At 44.1% G+C, this 25,567-nt stretch overlaps 1 protein-coding gene across 4 annotated transcripts in view; it reads right to left on the reverse strand.

The window, feature by feature from the left end:
* SRPX (sushi repeat containing protein X-linked) overlaps positions 1-14,375 on the reverse strand; it is a 72,671-nt gene extending 58,296 nt beyond the window's left edge. For 2 of the 4 annotated variants that reach the window (XM_048864173.2, XM_048864166.2), the window contains exon 1: positions 13,824-14,054. In XM_048864173.2, coding sequence (XP_048720130.2) covers positions 13,824-13,893 — 70 coding nt within the window. In that variant the 5' untranslated portion in view covers positions 13,894-14,054. Of the gene's footprint in view, positions 1-9,326; positions 9,478-13,823; positions 14,055-14,316 lie in introns of those variants that run through there. The other 2 variants (XM_048864183.2, XM_075132190.1) reach the window with 2 other exon arrangements.
* Between the last annotated feature and the right edge of the window lie 11,192 nt (positions 14,376-25,567).

The raw sequence follows: 25,567 nt of genomic DNA on the forward strand, positions 1-25,567 counted from the left end.
AAATTACTTAAATATATTATCAAGTACTCATCACATTTAAACTCTAAACCAATATATTTTAAAGGGTGGTTTCTGATAATGATAAAAAAAATAATGGAATGTGTGTCAAAGAGCTGTAAACAAAACCATAAAAAGACAGAGGAAAAACTGCTTGAGAAGATGGTAGACATGACACTCCAAGGCATGATGCTAGTCATGAATCTCACACTTTCAGAGACAAGGAGATCTCAGATCTAAAAATAGCTCAAGAGCTCTTTGTGAAGGTTTTGTAACTAAACAGAGTGTAAATTCTGCATGTGTTTTCAATTATTATGATGCACTGCACATATAACAGTAACAAGAGTATTTGGCACTTACGCAGTGCTTCTCAGCCAAAGCTCTCAAAGTGTTTTATCATGGGGGACAAATATCACTATCTCCCCTTTACCGAGGGGAAAACAGACACAGAGGTCTAGATCCTCAAAGTTATTTATGCACCCAACACCCACTGAAATCAACAGGCATTAGGCACTGACATACCTTTGAAGATCTGGACCAGAGTGGTTAAACAAGTTTCCCAAGGCCACAAAATGAGTCAATAGCAGAGATGTGAATGGAACCAGACTCCCAATCTAGTATCCGATCAGCTGTAACATGCTGCCTTCAATATATTGTCTCTTTTATTCTAATACAATGATGAAGAAAATATACTGGAGACCAGGCAGTTTTCTACCAAGGACAAATGATTGTTCATACAAAAAAAGAGGGATTTAACCTTACTTAGACTATGTTTTTAAAACTAACCTGCAATTTTTTCTAAAAATGATATCAGTAAGTATAATTCCACTTCACATCATATCTGTAAGATCTGGAAAAGCATACAAACAGAGGGCTCACTTGAGACTCAGGGGACTGAGCTCAGGAAGGGATCAGAGTGAAGCAAGCAGTGGCAGAGTGAAATTAACAAGATGTTGGTCAGTTTCACAGTTGCCATTCAGAACCTTACAACAGCAACACAGGTAAGAGCCAAGTCAATTTAACCTTGTTGTAGCTGCTGCTCCTGGGGAACACTACATATCAGCAGCTGAGGTAGGCTACTGCATATGTAGCTTTCCCAAGCAGCAGCAGAGTTAAATTGACATGGCGCTTACCTATGTTGCTGTTGTGGAGTTCTCGATAGGTATTTATGGGAAGGAAAAGAACCCAAAAACAAATGGTAGTGAAGGGAGAGAGTAGCAGACTCCCCACAACTAACTGGAAGCTCTGGATATCTGGGGGTTGGCGAGAAAGCTCTTTCTTACTTCCAACAGCTAGAGGTAGAGTGCGGAGAGGAGAAGGGACTTCACATTTATCAAACATCTATTAACCAGAAGCTGATATGAAAGATGGTGCCCCCAGTCAGGGTCCAGAGATGCACCCTGGTAGGACACCCAATATCCTAGCCACTGGGAACGTGTGGAGGCTGGGGAGACTGGATTTCCCACCAGGGCATTGCCTCTGGAACTTGGAGGCGAACATTCAGTCTTTGGGATCTGCCTCTGGCTAGGACATTTAGTCTCCAGCATAGGGGATGTCTGGTACATAGACTGTTTTTAATCCTAATGTGTTTTTAATCTTGTAAAATAGCCAGATGAATGCATATTAATTGTGGCCTGTTTTACTTGTGAGTGACATAGAGAAGCCAGACAGCAAGAATGCATGTATTCAGATGATGAGATTCAAATTAAATATTCCTTATAAATATGCAGCAATTACTTTGCAACGTTTTTTTTCCACTGACCCAAAGTTAAAAACTCCAGAGGAAACTGTAACTTATTTAGGCTTATAACTCAGCTCTGACACAAGTTGGAGACAATGTCTCATCCTAGGTGGCAAGACCATCGCAACAAGTCTGACAAAGATCCTTTGAATGATGCCAGCATGGACCACAGTCCCTGGAAGGTTTAACATTGGCGGTACAGTCAGACATGGTTAACACTGACTCATATTTTGCCAGCCCATGCTGGTTAACTGTAGGCTTTTGGTAAACCATTCAGCATGACAAAGCAGTGCTGAAGAAACCTGACTGATAGAATGAATACACAACTACATTCAAACTATGATGCTATTCTTAGGGTCCATATGTCCCAAATGTCTACTTGTTGTTCCTTAAAAGGAAATGGCATTTTCTGAAAAGACAAAACAAGAGAATGAGGGGAGGGGGTGGAACATAATATATTTGTCTAGCTTTATCACAAACTGACAATCTACACACCAAACTCTTCACTGCATCCCTTGAAATCTCAGATGTATTTATACTGTAGTTCTAAGGGCCAGCTGCTTTAATCAGTCTTCTCAAATGTATGATTTGAATAATGCTGTCCATGTAAAGTTGTGCAAGTCGTACAAATTGGCAAGATCATCGAGAAAACCTTCTACAGTGATAACGGTCTCCTCGGCCTAACTTGAGCAACTTCGGAGCAAGTTGTAGAAAATAATTTTCTAACTCATTCATGAAAGTTATTCAAATGCACACATATTTAATATTCACACATGGTGATAAACGTTAGCCACAACACTTCCTGAAACAAAAGATCATGCAATTTATGTCTAACTCATCTTCAGCCATGCTGTTGTAAAGCTGCAAAACTCTCCTCTGTCTTCTTAAAGCATTTTTATACATTTATAATTCAAATCTGGAAGCTGTGATGGCTGAAACAATGCAGTAAATATTAATAACCCATTTCAACATACCTATATTATCTACAGAGGGCTAATTAGAGGAACTACCAGACTATGCATTCTCCTCAAGAAAGCAATTGCAATTTCTCATATCAGAGAATACCATCACTGCGTCTCTGAAAGCTACCTGCAGCATCAGAGCTGTCAGGTTCCATTACTCTTGAAGAGGAGCGTAAGTAGCACAAAAATGTTTAAGCTATCTCAGAAAGGAAAAATGATGTGTGAACATTTCATGCATCCATACGCTCTCCCCATTTTCAATCATATGCCCAGCCTGATTTAGACAGAGCGGTTTGCCCTGGGTTCTCACAGGGCCTAATCAGAAGCCCACAGAATCCAACAGAAGTCTCTCTATTGACTTTAATGGGCTTTGGATCAGGCCCCTACTGACTGAATAGGATACAAAACGACATCACAAAAAATGTCCTATTTAACCCGCCTTGACTTGGAGTGGTTTGCAGTGTCTCAGCAACGTGGTATTTTTGCAGGGGCTGCCATGTTGTACTCCACAACTTACACTTTAATTTAATAAACTAGCCCTTATGATTATGAAGATAATGCTGAGGAGATTAAACGAGCATAACCCATGTGATGATGTCAGCCTAGCTCTGCAGAGGGCCAGCTGAAACAATACACCGGGGAGGTGTGAAAAGGCCATGTCCCTCTCTCAGCAAGGTGCCCAAAAATGATAAGTTATCTATTTCAGTGTGGATTAATGCATGTGTCTGGAAAGAGAAGGAAGGGTCTCCAAGCCCCATCCTGGGAAAGCCAGGCCTGCAGAGCCCGGCTAGCCCCACCAAAGCACATGCAAACCCAAGGAGCCCAGTAGAGCACATAGGATCATATTTTAAACAAGGGCCCTGTCTGCTATGAATGGTCCCTCATTTAGACATCTCAGATGGATGGCATTTGTCTTGGGGGTGGAGCTTGGAAGTGTACCCCCCCCCCATGTGACTGCTATATTAACCTATGAGGGGAAAAAGAGAGAGAGAGGGGAGTTGAAGATAGCGCCAAGACTGAGAAACGGGTGGTAGGATAGACAGTGTTTTCAGCAGTAACAAAAGGGATACAAGGAGAGGACTTGGCAGAAAAGTGTTTTGGAAATGATATTCTTTATCCTAGGAGCCAGCTCCGTGGGCGCTGCCAAAGAGCTGATCAGTGGCTTGGGGAGGAGCTTAGGGGAGGGGGGAGAGCAGTGAGCGGCAGGTGGGCAAAGGCCTTGGGGAGGGGGTGGAGTGGGGGCAGGGAGAGGGAGGAGCCTTGGGGGGAGGGACTGAGCAGGGCCAGGGCCTTAGGGCAGAGTGGGGGTGGAGCACCTGGGGAAAAAATAAAAAAGTCAATGCCTATGTTCTTTATTACTATTTGTTCTGCGGTAGTGCCATGAGGCCCCAGTCACAGATCAGGACCCCATTGTGCTATACACTGTACAAACACAGACCTAAACAATCGTCTGTGCCCCAGAGAGCGTACAATCTAGTATAAGCCAAGAGACAATAGGTAAACATAATAAAAACAAACAAGGGGAGCAGCACATACAAATGAGACAACACTGGCCAGCATGATAGGATGTTGGTTTCAGCACACCAGCAGCCTAACCGTTGTCAAGTAGTTTGCAGACATCGCCGCAAAGGAGAGTTTTAAGAAGGGATTTGAAGGGGGACAAAGAGGTAGTTTTGCAGATGTTTAAAGGGAGCTCATTCAGAGTGTGGGAAAAAGTGTGAAGGGGTGTGTTTCAAAATTTAACAAATGGACCACGAAGGCTGGCATGTTGAGTATTAGGTGGCAGCAACACATCCAGAAGTTGTTAGAAAGACAAGCTGAGATACAACAAAAAGAAAAGGAGGACTTGTGGCTCCTTAGAGACTAATACATTGGTTAGTCTCTCAGGTGCCACAAGTCCTCCTTTTCTTTTTGCGAATACAAACTAACACGGCTGCTACTCTGACACCTGAGATACAACAGAAGTGAACAGAAACACCAGCTCAGACCATAAAACCACTAGTGATTCTTTTCTCATGGAATAATCTTTTCAGCAGAAACGTCCAATGTTAATATTAGCTAGTATCAAGTTGTTTGATATATTCAGCTATGCATGCTGGTCATCTTACTTTATCACTCCCATCCTAAAAGCCCTTTCTCTCTTCACTATGCAGGATTTATAACATGGACATCAACTTAAACATTTGTCTTTGGAAAAAAAAAAAAGCATTGCTACCAAGTAACCCCTAATATTATACAGTAACTCCTCACTTAAAGTAGTCCCAGTTAACGTTGTTACGCTGCTGATTAGTTAGAGAACATGCTTGTTTAAAGTTGTGCAATACTCCCTTATAACGTCGTTTGGCAGCTGCCTGATTTGTCCACTGCTTGCAGGAAGAGCAGCCCGGTGGAGCTAGCTGGTGGGGGCTTGGAACCAAGGTGGACCGGCAGACCCCCATCAGCTCCCCGCTCCCCTAAGTTCCCTGTGCAGCAGCCGCCCAGCAGGCTATCAATTGCCAGGCAGTTCAGCTGTCCCTCCCGCCACTGCCATGTGTTGCTCCTGTCCTCTGCCTTGGAGCTGCTCCCGGGAGCTTCCTGCTTGCTGCGCAGGGGAGGGAAGAGAGGGAGGCTAATGTCAAGGTGTCCCCCTCCCCCCTGCTCCTGCATCCCACTTGCCCCATCTCCATTGGCGGGGGGGGGGGGGGAGACACGACAGGCTCAGGACGGAGGGAGCTTCCTGGGAGCAGCTGCCATCTCAACTTGCTGATCTGCTTAACAAGGCAGTGTACTTAGAGTGGGGTCAGTGTACTTAAAGGGGCAATGCGCATCTCTTTCTCTCTCTCTCTCTCTCTCTCTCACACACAGGGTGTGTGTCTCTGTCTGCCAGGTTGTCTCCCCTCCCTCCATTCATGCTGCCTTGTAGAGTGTGAGGCTACATTAGCAACAATGGGTTAACCCTTGAGGGCTCAGCCAAAAGCTAGTTCATCATTTAGCAGCAAGACATTCCTTGGGAAATATCCCATCCTCTTCCACGCTCTGACTTCACCACCTCAACCAAGCTTCACAATCATCATCGCTGTGTACAGCATTAAATTGTTTGTTTAAAGTTTATACTGTGCATGTGTGTATATATCTATATCTATAGTCTTTTGTCTGGTGAAAAAAATTTCCCTGGAACCTAACCCCCCCTATTTACAATAATTCTCATGGGGAAATTGGATTCGCTTAACATCGTTTCGCTTAAAGTCGCATTTTTCAGGAACATAACTACAACGTTAAGCAAGGAGTTACTCTACTATGACTGAGAAAGAGAAATATTCTTCTCTTTTTAAAGTTTATTTTCTGCATTTGACAGCACTTCGTGTCAAGTCAATATCTACTTTTCCCTGTATAGTCACTTCCGCTTGTTTACCTGTGTCTTTTGCATAGCAAAAGAAAGGAGAAAAACATTAAAACAAACGAACGAGCGAGCAAGCAAGCCCACCCACAACAAGAAACCTGGCCAAATTCCAAAACATATTACAGGGGAACTTAGGGGCAGGACAACTTCATCAGAATGATTTGTTCGTTTTGTAAAACTGAGCAGTTTCATGTTGACAGAATCCCCTTAAAAACATGAGAAATCACCCTGCCCATCTTCATATGAAGACAAAACAATACATCAGAAGTTTAGGTTATTTAAAGCTCCAGGAAATCTCAATTTATGAGCAGTTATTTCAAGTTACAGCAAAGATCAGAATCATGGAAGTTAAGAGATATAATTTGGAACCCCTTTTAAGGTCCTGCAACATAATTTTTTACTCTGAACAACTTTTATGGTGCTCCTTTAAATATAATTAATAGCTAGAAACCATGGAAGAGTGCTCACTGTCAGCCAGCAACACTGTATGCACTAACCTTTTAATTTACTGAACTAAAAAAAAAGTCCATGTCTTGATTAAAAGATGATTTCTCAAAATTTCCCAGCATTTCACTCCCGGAAAAATAAAGTAAGTCAGAGACTGACCAGGTCCCATTTGAAACCTGAAACAGCAAACATGTGTTTGAGGCTACCTAGTATTCTTTGCCCCAGATGCTGTCACAGCCCCTGTATAACACAGTCTTCATCACCTTTGTAGATGGCATCAGAGATAGCTGCCGATACCATGTTAAGGAATTATCAATGAGTCGTCTCTGCAGTAACCCAGTCTCAAGCAATGTTTGATTTTTAACTTGGATATATATAAGCAAGACATCCAGCTTCATTGGTTAGACTTGGAGCACATCCGTGTAAAAGAATGCATATGACCATTGCTTGAATGGCTTTTACACAGATATCCAAAGTCCGTAAAAGCTGTCAAGATGCCTGAAATGCTGCTGAAGTCCACGTGTAGCTCCAGTAATATGCTCTACTCTAGCATCTAAATGTGCCTGAAACATAAATTATACTTTTCAGCTATGTAGCACTTTTTATCCATTAATCTCAAAGCACTTTTACAGAGCTAGGTATTATTACTATTCCTATTCTACAGATGGGGCAAATGAAGCAGAGAGAGGCGAAGTGACTTGCCCAAGGTTGCACAATGAATAAATGACATGGCTGGAAATAGAAACCAGGTCTCCAGACTCCTAGCTCAGTGTCTTATTCAATGCACTAGTTTCATACGATAATAGAGCACTGGTACAACAGTGTTCCTGGTTTTGTACTCCATATCTTTTTCAGCCACTATGTGACCTGAACTGTACCCATTCCATTTGCCCTGACATTCCCGGAAGGAATTTGTTTTCTATCATTTGTTTGTAACAACTATTTTAGCCTACTGCTATCTATGGGAGATGACAAAACCTCAGTAAAATGCATCTTCTCATTATCAAATTGTTTGTGAATCCGCAGCTTTAATGTTCCAAATGGTAGTGTCATAAATATAAAGGGAAGGGTAAACCCCTTGAGAATCCCTCCTGGCCAGAGGAAAAATCCTCTCACCTGTAAAGGGTTAAGAAGCTAAAGGTAACCTCACCTGACCAAAGTGACCAATGAGGAGACAAGATACTTTCAAAAGCTGGGAGGAGGGAGAAAAACAAAGGGTCTGTGTACCCTGCTGAATTTACAGAGGTGATTCCTTTACTTCTATTAAAAGTCTTCTTGTAAGAAAACTGAATGCTTTTTCATTGTTCTAAGATCCAAGGCTTTGGGTCTGTGGTCACTATGCAAATTGGGTGAGGATTTTTACCAAACCTTCCCCAGGAAGTGGGGTGCAAGGGTTGGAAGGATTTTGGGGGGAAAGACGTGTCCAAACTACATTTCCCAGTAATCCCAGTTAAAGTTTGGTGGTAGCAGTGGAAATTCCAAGGGCAAAGGGTAAAATTAATTTGTACCTTAGAGAAGTTTTAACCTAAGCTGGTAAAAGTAAGCTTAGGAGGTTTTCATGCAGGTCCCCACATCTGTACCCTAGAGTTCAGAGTGGGGAAGGAACCCTGACAGGTAGTCATAGGCATCTTTGTTTGTTGCAACAGAGATGAACTGTAACAACCAATAAAATGGATTCACTAATTTGTAGATGCGAGTAACTTGTCAGCAAGAGCTGTCTTGCATGTCTCCTTTGCCATCACCAGTGCTTGCATACATATGTCCATCCAAGCCATTATGTGGTTGTTCTATGTACACTATAGAATCTCGCTAGAGACGTCTATTTTAATGCAGGTAAAATAAGAGCTGGCCGTCTCGTATACTCAGTGATTTTTTTGAAACCTCGCCCTTTTATTTATATGATCTCATGTTTGGTTTCTCATCAGTACAAAATTCCCAAGATGTTGCTGAATTGTTAGTAGGCTAAGTCTACCCATCAGAGGACTTAATGGCTCTACTGCGCAGGAACCTTTCAGTAAAGTGGGTTGGGCAGAAAAAGATTGGTCACGTATAGAGGTTGCTATGGTTTACTGTTTGGCATACTGTACTGTGTCATTTTCTGTAACACTTTTCTGTAGGTACACGAAATTAGGATCTGTAAATAGAAGGCATAGCTGGCCAAAAGTAAAACTCTTGTTCTGCATTAGGATTCATGGGTGCAGCTCCCACTGAACTCGACAGGAGTGGTTTATGCACATCCAAAAGCACTAAGAGATCCTACATACACACACTATTTTCTCCATGATTATTAATAAAAAGACAGCAGACTCTATCTGGAAACAATTCTCAGACACCCAGGACAGGAAGCTGAAAGCCATGTGTTTCACAGCACAAGTAGTGTAGGTATTTCCAGAATTCCTCTACAGCATGGACCAGCGGATAGGGCCCTAGACTGAGAATCAGGAGATGGGGCTGGGTTCTAATCCCAATTTTGCCAATAGCCTGCTGCATGACCTCAGCAAGTCACTTAACATCTCTTCTCAGTTTCCCCTCTCATTCTTTGTCTGTTTAGGTTGAAAACTCTTCAGGGCAGAGACTGTCTGTATGCATGTACAGCAGTTGTGGCTTCTAGACATTACTGTAATACAAATAATAATATTTGAAAACAGCTATTGTTTTTCAAAAACCAACCAAACTAGGAGGTTGAGAAATATCACGATGTGAGTATATACATATAGCCTTCCTCAAAATAATCAATTTAAAAAAGTTTTTGACTGCTTTGTTTTCAATATTTGAAAAACTTCTTAAATTGTTTTCATACCTTTCTCTTCAAGCCAGTCACTCAAAAGATTCATGGTCCATCCACTGGTCACTTACGTTCTGTTCCTGTCTGAGATCTCTTCTTTAAAACTGTGCCTACTTACTATGAACTTTATTTTAGATATGATTTTCCTCATTTCCATCCACTGAAACTGATGTGAAGAGAGAAGAGAGCACATTGAGTTCCTCTCATGAATATCATATACTCATTCAGTGTCTTATTATTTCATTCCCAGGATCCCAAAGAACTGGCTGAAATATATACATACAGGAATCATTTTACCGCTCAAGACACTGTTAACATCTGTCCCCTCCCCTGGTTACTGCACTACTGGAAGGTGCTCAGATACTATGGTGATGAGAGCAGTACAACCACCTTTTTTTCGAATGGTTACAATTCAGGACTTTAACCGTCTTGCTGAACTATCCTAAAGCCTACAACTGCCTAAGGAAAAAGATCAGAGGAGGGAACCTCCACAGGAAGAGACTGCAAAGAGCAGAAGTCTCCAAGGAAGAATTCCACAAATTATTTTCCCTCTCAAATCCCTGGAAAGAAGATTTGGGCCAAATACCAAAGGAATAAAGTAAAATAAAGAGTAGAAAGACTCCTGTATTTAAAACTTCATCAGAAAGACTTCGCCACAGTAAACTGCATGGAACTGAATTTAACCACTTCCAAAAGACAGAGCTGAGTTAACCTGCTGGGATTTGAACCTGTTACAAGGAATCTAGGTATTCCGAAGCTGACACTGTAATCGTTTTGATGATTAGCAAAAGTGATAGGAAAATGAAGGAGTATGTGAATATCGCATAGAATTATCCAAACAAGGTTCAAGTAATCTTGACTTGAGTAGTTTTTACTGCACACCATCAGAACCATCAACCGCTATTCAAAGACTTCTTTTCACAATGCCTTGATTAAAGTAAGTATCTGAAGCGTGATGTGTAGAACACTGTCAGAGCCAGCGCTAGGCATAAGCAAACTAGGCAATTGCTTAGGGCCCTGAGCAGCTCAAGGGACTCCCCATTCTCTTTTTTAGTATGTGTTGTAGGGAGGTCTCAGAATATTCCTGCTTAGGGCCCCCAAAGGGTGAGCACTGCTTTTGAATGCTGTATACTGTTGAATTCAGAATATGGAGCCCAGAAACACAGCATTGCTAATAAGTTGGCAAGCTGAACTGTCTCACTTCAAGAGCAGTAGCCAAAAGAAACTATTTTCCATGTTTAGGTAACAAATTATTATTGAAATAACAGAAGCTCTGCCTGGATCTAACACAGGGTGCTTTTCTTTATCAGCAGAAACGACCAATTACCAAATTCTTTGACTGCAACAGAGAGTTAAAATGGATGTACAGTATGATTTGTTTGTATTTAATATAGCATTGACACAATGAGATTTTTTAATTCATCATTTAAAAGTCTATCCATGTCTACTCAAAGGTGTTTCACATTTAACAGCTGACAATTCTAGATTAAAGTAACTTCAAGGGAGAAAAGAAAACACTTATTTACAATTACAGTAGATTTTATATTGACCGAAAAGAAATATTTGAGAAGAAAACAAACATTTTTATTATATTAAATGATAAGGCCAATGGAATGTGTAATCTTTTAACTATACAGTAGGTTTATCAATACAGTTGCTACTGATTTTCACTGCCTCGGAGTCTTCGCCACTACAAGTAAAAGGAAAATTGGAATTTCAAATGCAATGAAAGCTGAGACAAGCAGGCCATTGTGCAGTCAACTCAAAGATTATGAGCAAAGACTTGGATTTTTGAAGTCTGGGTAAGCAGAGACTGGACACAGAGCAGTAGCGACATGTTTGGACTCTTAAGAGGAAAGCCAAACACTGGATATTAGCATTTTCATGCAGACCAGATAAAGAATAGCATCAACATGACCTGCAATGTAAGGCGCTCAACTGTCCTCCCAAGCAAAGAAACAGAATCTGGCAGCAGCAACTCTCAGAGAAATGGCAGTGCAGATATTTCTGTTGACTTCATTGAATTAGCAATTGATGTTTTTAATACCTTAGTGTTTATTACAGAAACAATGCAAATTTGTGTTCCAGCATCTTTGTGTTGGAAGGAAATTAACTGAAACATGCCAACAAAAATAGACAAACTTCAGCTCATTATAATAGTCACATATCTAATTTTAAAAAGAAAAGGAATACTTGTGGCACCTTAGAGACTAACAAATTAAGTACTCCTTTTCTTTTTATGGATACAGACTAGCACGGCTGCTACTTTGAAACATATCTAATTTTACTATCCCCAAAGATCAGGACTATTGTTCAAGCAAAGAATGCTCCTGGACCCAAAAAACAACTTATGTCAACAATGAGCAGAGGTTCTACAGTTGTAGATTCCTGGATTACATTATGAATCACACTTACTTGTTTAATGCTTCTATCTTCTGTGATCCTAGACAAATACATCCTTAGCTGAATTGACAAATACCCATTAGTTTTGAACAGCTTTGTTTTTGTGCATTAATTTCAGATGGGTAGATCTGTTACCATTTTGACATATCTTAATTTGGCAAGATAGCTGTTTTAAAGGAGCAGAGAGCTACAGACTCTGATTTCCTTTTGCCTTGGGAATGAACGCAAATTTCAGTTTCCAGCTTAAAACTTGATAAAATACATGTGATACTTTGAGAAAGACAGCATTAGAATAAGTGCAGTACAGTTTTTTAGGAGTATGATGGCTACAATTTACCTATTTATGGTCCAGTTGTGGCACTTCACAAGATTATTCTAAAATACTTTTAGTTAATTAACCTCTAATTAAATTAAAACAATTAACAAAAACAAACAAAAGCAACCTGCTGTAACTACTAAGAAGCAAAACTACATCACCATGCAAACTTTCTGTCACTGAAAATGTAAACTAAGATTAACCCTCTTTGTGCCCAGTCACAGATGGGATATCGGGAAGGGAAGCTAGATGAAGAAATCCTCAGTAATCCTATATTAAGTACTGAGATCCTTAAAGAACATTGGGAAGCTGAGAGGTCGCACATTTGCCCTTCTCCTCACCTAAAAATACCACAGACATTCCATGCTCCTTACATGGACTTCTATGTGCACCTTAACTGTCTTCCACCAGCTTTACAGGAAAAAGGTGTGATGAGTCAAGGTACCATACCTTTAGGCCTGCATCAACAGAGCAGGAAATGCAGAGCAGTGGGTAGATATGCTGGCTTTGGTCCCTTAATTTAAGTGTTATTGTAGCCATTATTTTGGAAGGCTGATAACCTTTGACAATATGAATGTGCATTGGGGAACCAACATAGACACTGTCTCTTTAAGACACTGTCTTTTTGAAACCAAAAAATTGCATGTTTTAAAAACAAATAATCCAAAAAGCTCTGTCACAGAGAAATTTTATTTAATGTTTTTATCCCACTTTTTTTCAGAACCAGCAATTAAAAAAAAAAATAGGTGTGCAGACCTCCTGCACATTCCCATATAGCAAGTAAGTAACAAACACTACTTCAAGAGCCCTCTTCTGATAGCTTTTATGATGCTGGTACAAATGCAGGGAGCTAAAAGAACAAGAAAGGCTTTGTTCATTTCAGTGCCACGAGAAACACAAAGTAAATCCATGTTTGCCAAATAAAATAGCACACATTTGTCAAACAGTAAGAGGGTGCCACAAAGAATGGAAAATCAATAAATATTAAAAAGACATTAAAAAGCAGATGACACTGGGCTTGTGTTTCTGTAAAAACATGTGTAGATCACTTAATATTTTACTAGTGCAAACTAAGAGATCCCATATGTTACCTCTCCCCCATACCCCCAGGATTGTACTTTCTTCAGAAAGGGCTGACTTCAACGGAAATACAGAAAGCCTTTCCAGGCTAGTAACTCTGCCTCTCGGTGTCTAGTTTGCGCAGGGCTTAGTCCTGGAAAGATGCGAGACTTCAATGTCAATAGAGGAGCTGGGAAGGAGTTGCAACACTGCCTGCCAGCCAGGGCAACAAGAAATGCCCAGCACGCCTCTACAGTCTACGGTGAAGTTAGATGTTTGCAAGAGTTTGTGCGAGAGATTTTTACAGCTACTCCCACGTCAACAGACCAGCGTTTGAATGAACGCGAGGAGCCCAGGCAGGGGACCGCTCCTGGGTCTATCTGTGCGCAGGGAAATCAAGGCACGTTGGTATCCCGCTCCCGTCCCAACCCAAGTCACACAGCAGGCCGGGGGAGGGGGCGCTGGGCTACGCAGGGGAGCAGCCAAGCTAACACCTGGCGAAGGGGGGCTCGGCGAGGGAGGACTCCACCCGAAGTCCAGCGGGGCGCACCTAGCCTGGGCCAGGAGAGGCTAGAAACGGACGCGTCCCTCTCCCAGGAGCCTGGCCAGGGGCTGTTGCTGCAAAGGAAGGCGAGTGACTGCGGAGCCCCTGCCCCGCTGCAGCAGCGTCTCAGGCCCCCGCCCCAGCAGAGGCGCCCTCGGCTGCAGCAGGGTAAGGCGCCCCGCTCCCCTACCTTCGTACGCGAGGCTCAGGCACACGCCCAAGGCCAGCAGCCAGGCTAAGCAGAGCGAGCGGCTCCCCATGTTGCGCGGCTGAGTCCCTTCCCCGCCGGAGGCTGAGCGACTAGGGGGCAGGCGGAGGAGCGGGACAGAGACATTCTCCGCGCGGGCTCGGGGGCTCCGCGGCAAACTCCTCCCTCCTCCTCCTGCTGCTGCCGCCGCAGCTCTGAGCTCCCCCAGCCCGCGCCCCCCAGCGGCCCGGGACGCCGCGCCGAGCTGCAGGGAGCCTGTGGCCCAGCTGCCTTCCCCGTCTCTCCCGCCAAGTCTCACCCCTTTCAGATGCATTTGAAGGCGGCTCTGGGTTCTCCCTCTGGCGGAGTTTGCAAGAGTTCCTGTAGGAGCCATGGACGCTCAGAGCCCTGATCGCTGGCTGGTCTCCAGCCTGGAAACGATCAGAGCCCCACACCCCAGTGCTACCATACCCGGTCCCGGGCAGACAATACCTACCTCTGACAGACAGCTCGGGGGGCTCTCTCTGTTACACCTTGCCAACGCTGGCATAGCTCGGCCTGCCTGCAAGGGACTAGGAGTGAACTGAAAGGATTTTGTTACAGCCCTCTTCCCTCCCGCCCTCCAGCAAAATCACAAGACAAAGGATCCCACCCTGATATACACGCAGCAGTTCCCCACCACACGGCTTGCCTCTCAATCCCCATACTGAAATGGGGGACATTATTGTTTTCTTGAACACACAGTTTTGTTTTGTTTTTTAATTACATACAAGCGTGTAAATAGCCTGGACCTTATTACAATGGAACTAAATGATTTTGGGTACTAAAAGCACATTATGTGGAAAACCACTATTTAAAAGAAAAAGACCATTTGTTCTGATCATAGAATATTAGAAATGGAGAGATGCAAGAGACCCTTAAAGGAGATCAAGTCCAGCCCCCTGTGCTGAGGCAGGGCCACAGTTACCAGTCCCCTGTGTCAGTGACCCTCAGCACACCCTCCCCTCTGTCAGAGACTTTGGCCCCAAATGGGTCCTCCCTAAGCCATCCACACCCACAGCCCAACTTGGTCTTTGGAAAACTTTCTCAGCTGCATGCTACTTTAGAAGGGAGTGGGGCAGACACAGCACCACATGTATCAGGCAAGGTGGATGTATCTACCACTGGGTGTGGTTGTGTCCAGGTGCCAATGTGGGACTTTCCAATAGCAATGTGGGACCAAAGGACAACTTTACAAATCAGGGCCAGATATGAGATGTCCTGCTCTATGCAGGACACTTGAGAGGGATGCCATCTGGCATTGACTCAGCCATTTGCAAGCTGGGATCACTACTCTCTTTAGTGTGGGAACAGTGGGAGGAAGCTTGCCATGAGATCTCCTTCCACCTCCACTAGTGATTACCAGTCCAGATCCCCTTTCAGGAGCTGTATGAGGGGAAGGCAATACGCTACTAGTTCCAATCCCTTCTCTCGCAACAGTGGACCAGAGAAAGAAGCAAATGGGTGCCAGCTCAGAGCTCCTCCTGTAACAGCAGTAGGACAATAGGGATGGCACTCACTGCTAGTTTAGGCCTGGAAAATTCCATCCCCCACAGCCCCCATATCAGATGTCCTGCACTTGCACTGCTTTGGTTGCTCAGAAGTTTCCAGTATTTTCAACCTCCAGTGCTCAAAAATCATGAATCAAGCACTGCAAATCATGAGATTTTTAAAAAAAGTATTTTGGGGGAGGGGAGGTATTTGTCCTTGGATTTTGAGGTACAAGGCTATTCTTGTGTCACATTTTTAGGCTCTCCTCCATAAGCAGAAGGGACAGAAACTTTACTTTGTTTTTTTTAAATGAAAGCTGAGATTCTCATGTTCAGTAACTCCTTGCTTAACATTGTAGTTATATTCCTGAAAAATGCTACTTTAAGCAAAACGATGTTAAGGGAATTAATGTAAATAAGAATTAATGTAAATAGGGGGGTTAGGTTCCAGGGAAATTTTTTGCACCAGACAAAAGACTATACAGTAATCACTAATCTAAAAGAGTTGGGACTTAAAGAAAAATATCAAAGTTTGCAAAACTTATGATAAAAAACATGGGAACTGGCAACACTATGTTGGCAATAGCTAGAATAAGAACTCATCTTCCTCCACTCTAGAAAGGAAGCATCTGATGTGGGTAAAAGAATGTTGAAGGGATAGTGTAAGGGAGTGGAGTCCTGCTGGCATGTAGCCTTCAAAGACAGTGCAGGCCAACAGTGTAAAAGGAGAGAGATTCCAGCTAAGGCCTGGGAGCCCAGGTCAAGACAACAGCAGGATTTGGAGCAGGCCTCTGCAGAACAGGGAAAGGTGCCAAACTGGGAGAGGGAGTTTTCTTTTTCTGAATTATTTTTTTTAAAGGGCATCAGTTTTCTCATGGAGGATAGTCACCGCTCAGAGAGTGATGTTTGAAAACAAAGCAGAGAGACTAAAACCAGGACACTGCACATAAATCCTCCATAGTAGGACTCAGGGAGGGGTGTCAGAGGCTGGGCTAAAAGATCAGGGGTATCATGATCCCTGTGTGTGTTTGTTTACCAACATGTTTTCTACGCACACGCAATTTATTCTTGCCGAGAATAGGATTAATCTGCACAGAGTAGTGTTGTATCAAGAACCATTGCCAGCAGAATCAAGGATGTAAAATTTCTTGCAGATAATTTCTGTTCTCCTAGCATTGTCCCCCCAGATTTCTGACATCTGGGCTGCTCTCCTCCCTTTGCAGCTCACAAAGGCAGATCAGAGTTTTGGAGTTGCATGGTCTGGCCATGCCCTCTCAGTTCCAGCTTCCTTCCAGCTGAGTTATTCCCAAACTGTAGAATTTGCATAACATCATTAATAACAAATAACAAAGTAACTATACACTTTAGACCAAAGGAGACAGTCATATCATAACAATCCCACTTAGTATCTGACCCTTGACTCATGAGCCATCCAGGACGGGTAGAATTGTGGGAGACGCTATTACCAGAAAGGAAATTATCAGTATGAAATTTTCCATTCAGCAGCTCAGTATCTCCCATAGTTCTTGATATCTGGGAAGTAGCGAGCAATGAACAGATGTAAGGAGGGTTATAGAAATGGTCAGAAAAAGGAAAACAATATCCCTCTCCATCCATATTTTCTCAAACTGCAAAATCATTTCTGGGCAAACCCGCAGCACCTTCCTGCCAAAGGAAGTCCACCTTGTAGTTATTGATAAAAATGGTAGCATTTGACGAGGTGGTTGCCTTACAAATTTCCGCTGTGGATGAATTAGCTCTTTCCGCCAATGAGGTTGCCAGAGATCAAGGAGTGTGCCCTGAACGCTTTTGGAACCAGAATCTCCAATGCCTTGTACACTTCCACAATGCATAGTCTTATCTACCTAGCAACAAACGACTTTCAAGCTCCGAATCCTTGGCATTTCAGATGAAAGGATACAAACAGGGCACCTGATCTCCTCATGGCCTCTATGTTTGAAGTACATTTTCAGAGCCCTTCTGACAACTAAGGTGTGCCACCTATGCTCTGTGGATGCTGTGGCACTGGACAGAATGAAGATACAGTAGAACCTCAGAGTTATGAACACCAGAGTTACAAACTGACCAGTCAACTACACACATTTGGAACTGGAAATACACAATCTGGCAGCAACAGAGACCAAAGAAGCAGCAGCAGCAGCAAATACAGTACAGTACTGTGTTAAACATAAACTACTAAAAAAAATGGAAAGCAGCTGTCATAAATATAAAGGGAAGGGTAAACCCCTTTGAAATCCCTCCTGGCCAGGGGAAAGCTCCTCTCACCTGTAAAGGGTTAAGAAGCTAAAGGTAACCTCGCTGGCACCTGACCAAAATGACCAATGAGGAGACAAGATACTTTCAAAAGCTGGGAAGAGGGAGAGAAACAAAGGGTCTGTGTCTCTGTCTATATGCTGGTTTTCTGCTGGGGATAGACCAGGAATGGAGTCTTAGAACTTTTAGTAAGTAATCTAGCTAGGTATGTGTTAGATTATGATTTCTTTAAATGGCTGAGAAAAGAATTGTGCTGAATAGAATAACTATTTCTGTCTGTGTATCTTTTTTGTAACTTAAGGTTTTGCCTAGAGGGATTCTCTATGTTTTTGAATCTAATTACCCTGTAAGATATCTACCATCCTGATTTTACAGGGGGGATTTCTTTATTTCTATTTACTTCTTTTTTTATTAAAAGTCTTCTTGTAAGAAACTGAATGCTTTTTCATTGTTCTCAGATCCAAAGGTTTGGGTCTGTGGTCACCTATGCAAATTGGTGAGGCTTTTTATCCAACATTTCCCAGGAAAGGGGGGGTGCAAGTGTTGGGAGGATTGTTCATTGTTCTTAAGATCCAAGGGTCTGGGTCTGTAGTCACCTAGGCAAATTGATGAGGCTTTTTACCAAACCTTGTCCAGGAAGTGGGGTGCAAGGTTTTGGGAAGTATTTTGGGGGGAAAGACGCGTCCAAACAGCTCTTCCCCAGTAACCAGTATTAGTTTGGTGGTGGTAGCGGCCAATCCAAGGACGACGGGCAGAATATTTTGTACCTTGGGGAAGTTTTGACCTAAGCTGGTAAAGATAAGCTTAGGAGGTTTTTCATGCAGGTCCCCACATCTGTACCCTAGAGTTCAGAGTGGGGGAGGAACCTTGACATGGTGGCATAGTGGTGGGATTAACCTGAAATCATTTTGAGATCCATTTGAGATTTTTTGAACTAGAAATACAGATTTTAAAAAGGAAATTTTTTTTTCCTTTGGAAAGGAAGTCCAGAAAGCAGCTGAAACTGAAAGCAGCTTGTTTTTCCTCTGCTTTGTGGCCAAGTAGAGACAAAAGGGGATTATCTTTGTGAATTGCAGGTTTTCTTTGCCTGGAGGCAGGGTACTTAACTCCTGCAGGGAAATTCACAGTCTTCCAACCCAGAGTTTTTTTTTTTCTTTTCTTCCTAAAAGTAAATAGGGGGTGTGTGTTCTACCCATTTGCTTTTTCTTTGGGCTGGGTAAGCAGGTTTCCAAGTAGTTGGAGGTTTTTTGCTTTAATTTGGGCCCAGAGCAGAGACAAGGGAATTGTCTTTTTCTCTAGGCTGACAATCGCTATCAGAGAATAGGTATTCTATTCCAGCACAGCAAAATTTTACAGCCAAGTTTTGTTTGTTTATTTCTAAACCTCAGGTGTAAAGTTAGTTAAAAACAGAGAGGTTAGAATGACAAAATCCGCAGCTCGACTACAGCTGGAATTAGCCAAATTTCAGGCTGAGGAAAACAAAGGGAACATGAAAGACAGATAGAACTCATGCGGCTGGAGAAGGAGGTACAGGAGGCTGCCCACAAGAGGGAAATGGAAGCAAGGAAGCATGTGGAGGAGGAGAAGGAAAAAGAGAGGAAGCATGTGGAGGAGGAGAAGGAAAAAGAAAGGAAGCATGTGGAGGAGGTGGAGAGGATAAAGGCCCAGCAGAATATACCAACAAACCCTAGCAATCCTTCTCCAGGTACCACTTCCCATCCCAGAAAGTTCCCCACCTACAAGGCAGGTGATGATACTGAGGCCTTCTTAGAAAACTTCGAAAGGGCCTGCCTTGGGTACAACATTTCTACTGACCAATACATGGTAGAGCTGAGGCCACAGCTCAGTGGACCCTTAGCTGAGGTGGCAGCTGAAATGCCTAAAGAACACATGAACAAGTATGAACTGTGGAGTCAGAATGGGGATAACACCTGAGCAGTCTCGTCAGAGGTTCAGAGCCCTAAGGTGGAAACCAGACATGTCATTTACCCGACATGCCTACCACATTGTGAAACATTGGGATGCCTGGATATCAGGAGCAAGTGTTGAATCTCCAGTAAATTTTCCCTTCCTAATGCAAATGGAACAATTCTTAGAGGGTGTTCCTGAGGAAATAGAAAGATACATCCTAGATGGGAAACCCAAAACTGTAATCGAGGCAGGAGAGATTGGAGCCAGATGGGTGGAGGTGGCAGAGAAGAAGAAAACTGGTCGCAGTTGGAGCGGAGACCAGAAGGGACAACCCCAGACCCCACCCTATTACCGGGGGCCGCCCAAAGCCCCACCTACCTCCCAAAGAACCCTCCAGACCCCTTATCGTCCCACCACCCCGTTCTCCAGCAACCCTCCTCGCCCCAGTGACCCGTCAGCTGGACGATGTTTTAAATGTAACGAGCTGGGGCATGTAAAGGCCAACTGCCCCAAGAACCCCAACAGATTACAGTTCATTGCACCGGAATCACACCAGAGGTCCACAGGCCCAGATACCTCCCAGATACCCTTGGAGCGGAGGGAAACTGTGAGTGTGGGTGGGAAGAAGGTCACCGCGTGGAGGGACACCGGAGCACAAGTGTCAGCTATCCATGTTTCCTTAGTGGACCCCAATTTAATAAACCCAGAGATCCAAGTGACGATTCAACCCTTCAAGTCCAACTCTTTCAATTTGCCTACAGCCAAGTTGCCTGTCCAGTACAAGGGCTGGTCAGGAATGTGGACTTTTGCAGTCTATGATGATTATCCCATCCCCATGCTGTTGGGGGAAGACTTGGCCAATCATGTGAAGCAGGCCAAGAGGGTGGGAATGGTCACCCGCAGCCAGGCTAAACAAGCCGTGAGGCCTAGCTCTGTTCCGGAAACTTCTATCAGGACCCAGACCCCAGGCCAATGTCTGCAACAGCAGTAGTGGATCCAGTCCCAGAGACCCAGATGGAACCAGTCCCAGAACCGGAACCAGCCGAACAACCAACACCAAACCCAGTGTCAGCACTGAATCCAGTACTTGCAACCTCAACACCAGAGGGCCCCACCGACCCTGAACTGGCAGCAGCCGATAACCCGACCCAAGAGGCTCAGCCGGAGCCTGAATCCCAACATAGTGCACCAGCGGAGAGCGGTTCACAGTCAACAGAAACAGCTCCATCCCCTATATCGCTTCCAGAGGGACCAAGCTTAGGTCCACAATCCAATGAGGAACTGATGTGTCCAGCATCAAGGGAACAGTTCCAGACCGAACAGGAAGCAGATGAAAGCCTCCAGAGAGCTTGGACGGCGGCACGGAGCAACCCACCGCCTCTCAGCTCTTCTAATCGATCCAGGTTTGTTGTAGAAAGAGGACTTTTATATAAGGAAACTCTTTCTGGTGGACACCAGGAAGACTGGCATCCTCAGAGACAGTTGGTAGTTCCAACTAAATACCGGGCCAAGCTCTTGAGCTTAGCCCACGATCACCCTAGTGGCCATGCTGGGGTGAACAGGACCAAAGACCGTTTGGGGGGTCATTCTACTGGGAGGGAATGGGCAAGGATGTTTCTACCTATGTCCAGTCTTGTGAGGTGTGCCAAAGAGTGGGAAAACCCCAAGACCAGGTCAAAGCCCCTCTCCAGCCACTCCCCATCATTGAAGTTCCATTTCAGCGAGTAGCTGTGAATATTCTGGATCCTTTTCCGAAAAAGACAGCCAGAGGAAAGCAGTACATACTGACTTTCATGGATTTTGCCACCCGATGGCCGGAAGCAGTAGCTCTAAGCAACACCAGGGCTAAAAGTGTGTGCCAGGCACTAGCAGACATTTTTGCCAGGGTAGGTTGGCCCTCCGACATCTTCACAGATGCAGGGACTAATTTCCTGGCAGGAACTATGGAAAACCTTTGGGAAGCTCATGGGGTAAATCACTTGGATGCCACTCCTTACCACCATCAAACAAATGGCATGGTGGAGAAGTTTAATGGAACTTTGGGGGCCATGATACGTAAATTCGTAAATGAGCACTCCAATGATTGGGACCTAGTGTTGCAGCAGTTGCTCTTTGCCTAAAGAGCTGTACCACATCCCAGTTTAGGGTTTTCCCCATTTGAACTTGTATATGGCCATGAGGTTAAGGGGCCATTGCAGTTGGTGAAGCAGCAATGGGAGGGATTTACACCTTCTCCAGGAACTAACATTCTGGACTTTGTAACCAACCTACAAAACACCCTCCGAACCTCTTTAGCCCTTGCTAGAGAAAACTTACAGGATGCTCAAAAAGAGCAAAAAGCCTGGTATGATAAACATGCCAGAGAGTGTTCCTTCAAAGTAGGAGACCAGGTCATGGTCTTAAAGGCGCTCCAGGCCCATAAAATGGAAGCATCGTGGGAAGGGCCATTCACGGTCCAGGAGCGCCTGGGAGCTGTTACTTATCTCATAGCATTCCCCACCTCCAACCGAAAGCCTAAGGTGTACCATATTAATTCTCTAAAGCCCTTTTATTCCAGAGAATTAAAGGTTTGTCAGTTTACAGCCCAGGGAGGAGACGACGCTGAGTGGCCCGAAGGTGTCTACTACGAAGGGAAATGTGCTGGTGGTGTGGAAGAGGTGAACCTCTCCATGACACTTGGGCGTATGCAGTGACAGCAGATCAAGGAGCTGTGCACTAGCTACGCGCCAACGTTCTCAGCCACCCCAGGACTGACTGAACGGGCATACCACTCCATTGACATAGGTAATGCTCACCCAATTAGGGTCCACCCTTACCGGGTGTCTCCTCAAGCTAAAACTGCTATAGAACGGGAGATCCAGGATATGTTACAGATGTGTGTAATCCGCCCCTCTGAAAGTGCATGGGCATCGCCAGTGGTTCTAGTTCCCAAACCAGATGGGGAAATACGTTTTTGCGTGGACTACCGTAAGCTAAACGCTGTAACTCATCCAGACAACTATCCAATGCCACGCACAGATGAACTATTAGAGAAACTGGGACGGGCCCAGTTCATCTCTACCTTGGACTTAACCAAGGGGTACTGGCAGGTACCGCTAGATGAATCTGCCAAGGAAAGGTCAGCCTTCACCACACATCTCGGGCTGTATGAATTTAATGTACTCCCTTTCGGGCTGCGAAATGCACCTGCCACTTTCCAAAGACTTGTAGATGGTCTCCTAGCGGGATTAGGAGAATATGCAGTTGCCTACCTTGACGATGTGGCCATATTTTCAGATTCCTGGGCAGACCAGCTGGAACATCTACAAAAAGTCCTTGAGCGCATAAGGGAGGCAGGACTAACTGTTAAGGCTAAGAAGTGTCAAACAGGCCTAAACAGAGTGACTTACCTTGGACACCAGGTGGGTCAAGGAACTATCAGCCCCCTACAGGCTAAAGTGGATGCTATCCAAAAGTGGCCTGTCCCAAAGTCAAAGAAACAGGTTCAATCCTTCTTAGGCTTGGCCGGTTATTACAGACGATTTGTACCGCAATACAGCCAAATCGCCGCCCCACTGACAGACCTAACCAAAAAGAAACAGCCAAATGCTGTTCAGTGGACCGGAAAGTGTCAGAAGGCCTTTAACAAGCTTAAAGCGACACTCATGTCTGACCCTGTACTAAGGGCCCCAGACTTTGACAAACCGTTCCTAGTAACCACAGATGCGTCCGAGCGTGGTGTGGGAGCAGTTTTAATGCAGAAAGGACCTGATCAAGAATTCCACCCTGTAGTGTTTCTCAGCAAAAAACTGTCTGAGAGGGAAAGCAACTGGTCAGTCACTGAAAAAGAATGTTACGCCATTGTCTACGCTCTGGAAAAACTACGCCCATATGTTTGGGGACGGCGTTTCCACCTGCAAACCGACCATGCTGCACTGAAGTGGCTTCACACCGTCAAGGAAACTAAGAAAAAACTTCTTCGGTGGAGTTTAGCTCTCCAAGATTTTGATTTCGACATCCAACACATCTCAGGAGCTTCTAACAAAGTGGCTGATGCACTCTCCCGTGAAAGTTTCCCAGAATCAACTGGTTAAAATCGTCCTTGAGATGTGGAAAATATTGTTAGTCTTTATGTACTTGGTAGTATATTTAGAGATGCATGTGTCTTATTAACTCTGTTTTTCCTAGAGCTCCAGGAAGAAATCCCAGCCAGTGTTTCACCCTAGCTGAGATTTGGGGGGCGTGTCATAAATATAAAGGGAAGGGTAAACCCCTTTGAAATCCCTCCTGGCCAGGGGAAAGCTCCTCTCACCTGTAAAGGGTTAAGAAGCTAAAGGTAACCTCGCTGGCACCTGACCAAAATGACCAATGAGGAGACAAGATACTTTCAAAAGCTGGGAGGAGGGAGAGAAACAAAGGGTCTGTGTCTCTGTCTATATGCTGGTTTTCTGCCGGGGATAGACCAGGAATGGTGTCTTAGAACTTTTAGTAAGTAATCTAGCTAGGTATGTGTTAGATTATGATTTCTTTAAATGGCTGAGAAAAGAATTGTGCTGAATAGAATAACTATTTCTGTCTGTGTATCTTTTTTGTAACTTAAGGTTTTGCCTAGAGGGGTTCTCTATGTTTTTGAATCTAATTGTAATCTAATATGTTTTGTAAGATATCTACCATCCTGATTTTACAGGGGGGATTTCTTTATTTCTATTTACTTCTTTTTTTATTAAAAGTCTTCTTGTAAGAAACTGAATGCTTTTTCATTGTTCTCAGATCCAAGGGTTTGGGTCTGTGGTCACCTATGCAAATTGGTGAGGCTTTTCATCCAACATTTCCCAGGAAAGGGGGGTGCAAGTGTTGGGAGGATTGTTCATTGTTCTTAAGATCCAAGGGTCTGGGTCTGTAGTCACCTAGGCAAATTGATGAGGCTTTTTACCAAATCTTGTCCAGGAAGTGGGGTGCAAGGTTTTGGGAAGTATTTTGGGGGGAAAGATGCGTCCAAACAGCTCTTCCCCAGTAACCAGTATTAGTTTGGTGGTGGTAGCGGCCAATCCAAGGACGACGGGTGGAATATTTTGTACCTTGGGGAAGTTTTGACCTAAGCTGGTAAAGATAAGCTTAGGAGGTTTTTCATGCAGGTCCCCACATCTGTACCCTAGAGTTCAGAGTGGGGGAGGAACCTTGACAGCAGCATTTTAATTCTGTATATTAAAGTTTCAAAGCTGTATTAAGTCAATGTTCAGTTGTAAACTTTCGAAAGAACAACCATTATGTTTTGTTCAGAATTATGAACATTTCAGAGTTACGAACGACCTCCATTCCCGAGGTGTTCATAACTCTGAGGTTGCACTTTTGAACCATCTCTTGGGAAGTGTGGAAAAATGTGGAAAGAACACTTCTCTTTAGGGATAAACGATTCCAGAGTTCTGAGCACCACCTTCTCCTCATGTAACATGCAGTAAAGTTTCTGTGTAGGGAGCGCCGCTAGCTCCAACACTCACCTGGCCAACATAATGGCCAGCAGAAAGCAAGTTTTGATAGACAAATAAAATGCTGACACGGACATCGGTGGTTCAAAGGGATGGTTTGTCAGGACTCTCACTACAAGTCCCACTTGGGAAAAAGAGGTCCAATTGGCTAACCAGACTGCCCTCCAGAATCTGGCTACCTGGGGGTTCTCTGCCACAGAACCTGCAGATCCTGTGAACATCACACTACTAAGGGCAGACACCTGATGTACAATGGTGCTAAGTTGGAGACCTTTGTCGAAGCCAAAACCAAGATAGCCAGAATTCCTGAATTTCTAGGGCTTGCTTCGTGTTCCTGGCACCAGCCCCAAAACTTGATCCAGACAGAGGAGTATGCTTTCAAGGTCAATATTCTTTGAGAAGAAAGAAGTGTTCTGATGACACTGGAGGACAGACCCAACAATATTAGAGCTTCCCTTTCAATAGCCAGGCTGTTAGATGCAGCCAGTTCAGTTCCGGATGAAGCAGAGGACCTTGTGAGAGGATGTCCTATGTTTCTGGGAGCTGTAGAGTGGTCCCAATTTCAGCT

This window comes from Caretta caretta, chromosome 1 (genome assembly GCF_965140235.1).
Source record: "Caretta caretta isolate rCarCar2 chromosome 1, rCarCar1.hap1, whole genome shotgun sequence".
Classification (NCBI taxonomy): Eukaryota; Metazoa; Chordata; order Testudines; family Cheloniidae; genus Caretta; species Caretta caretta.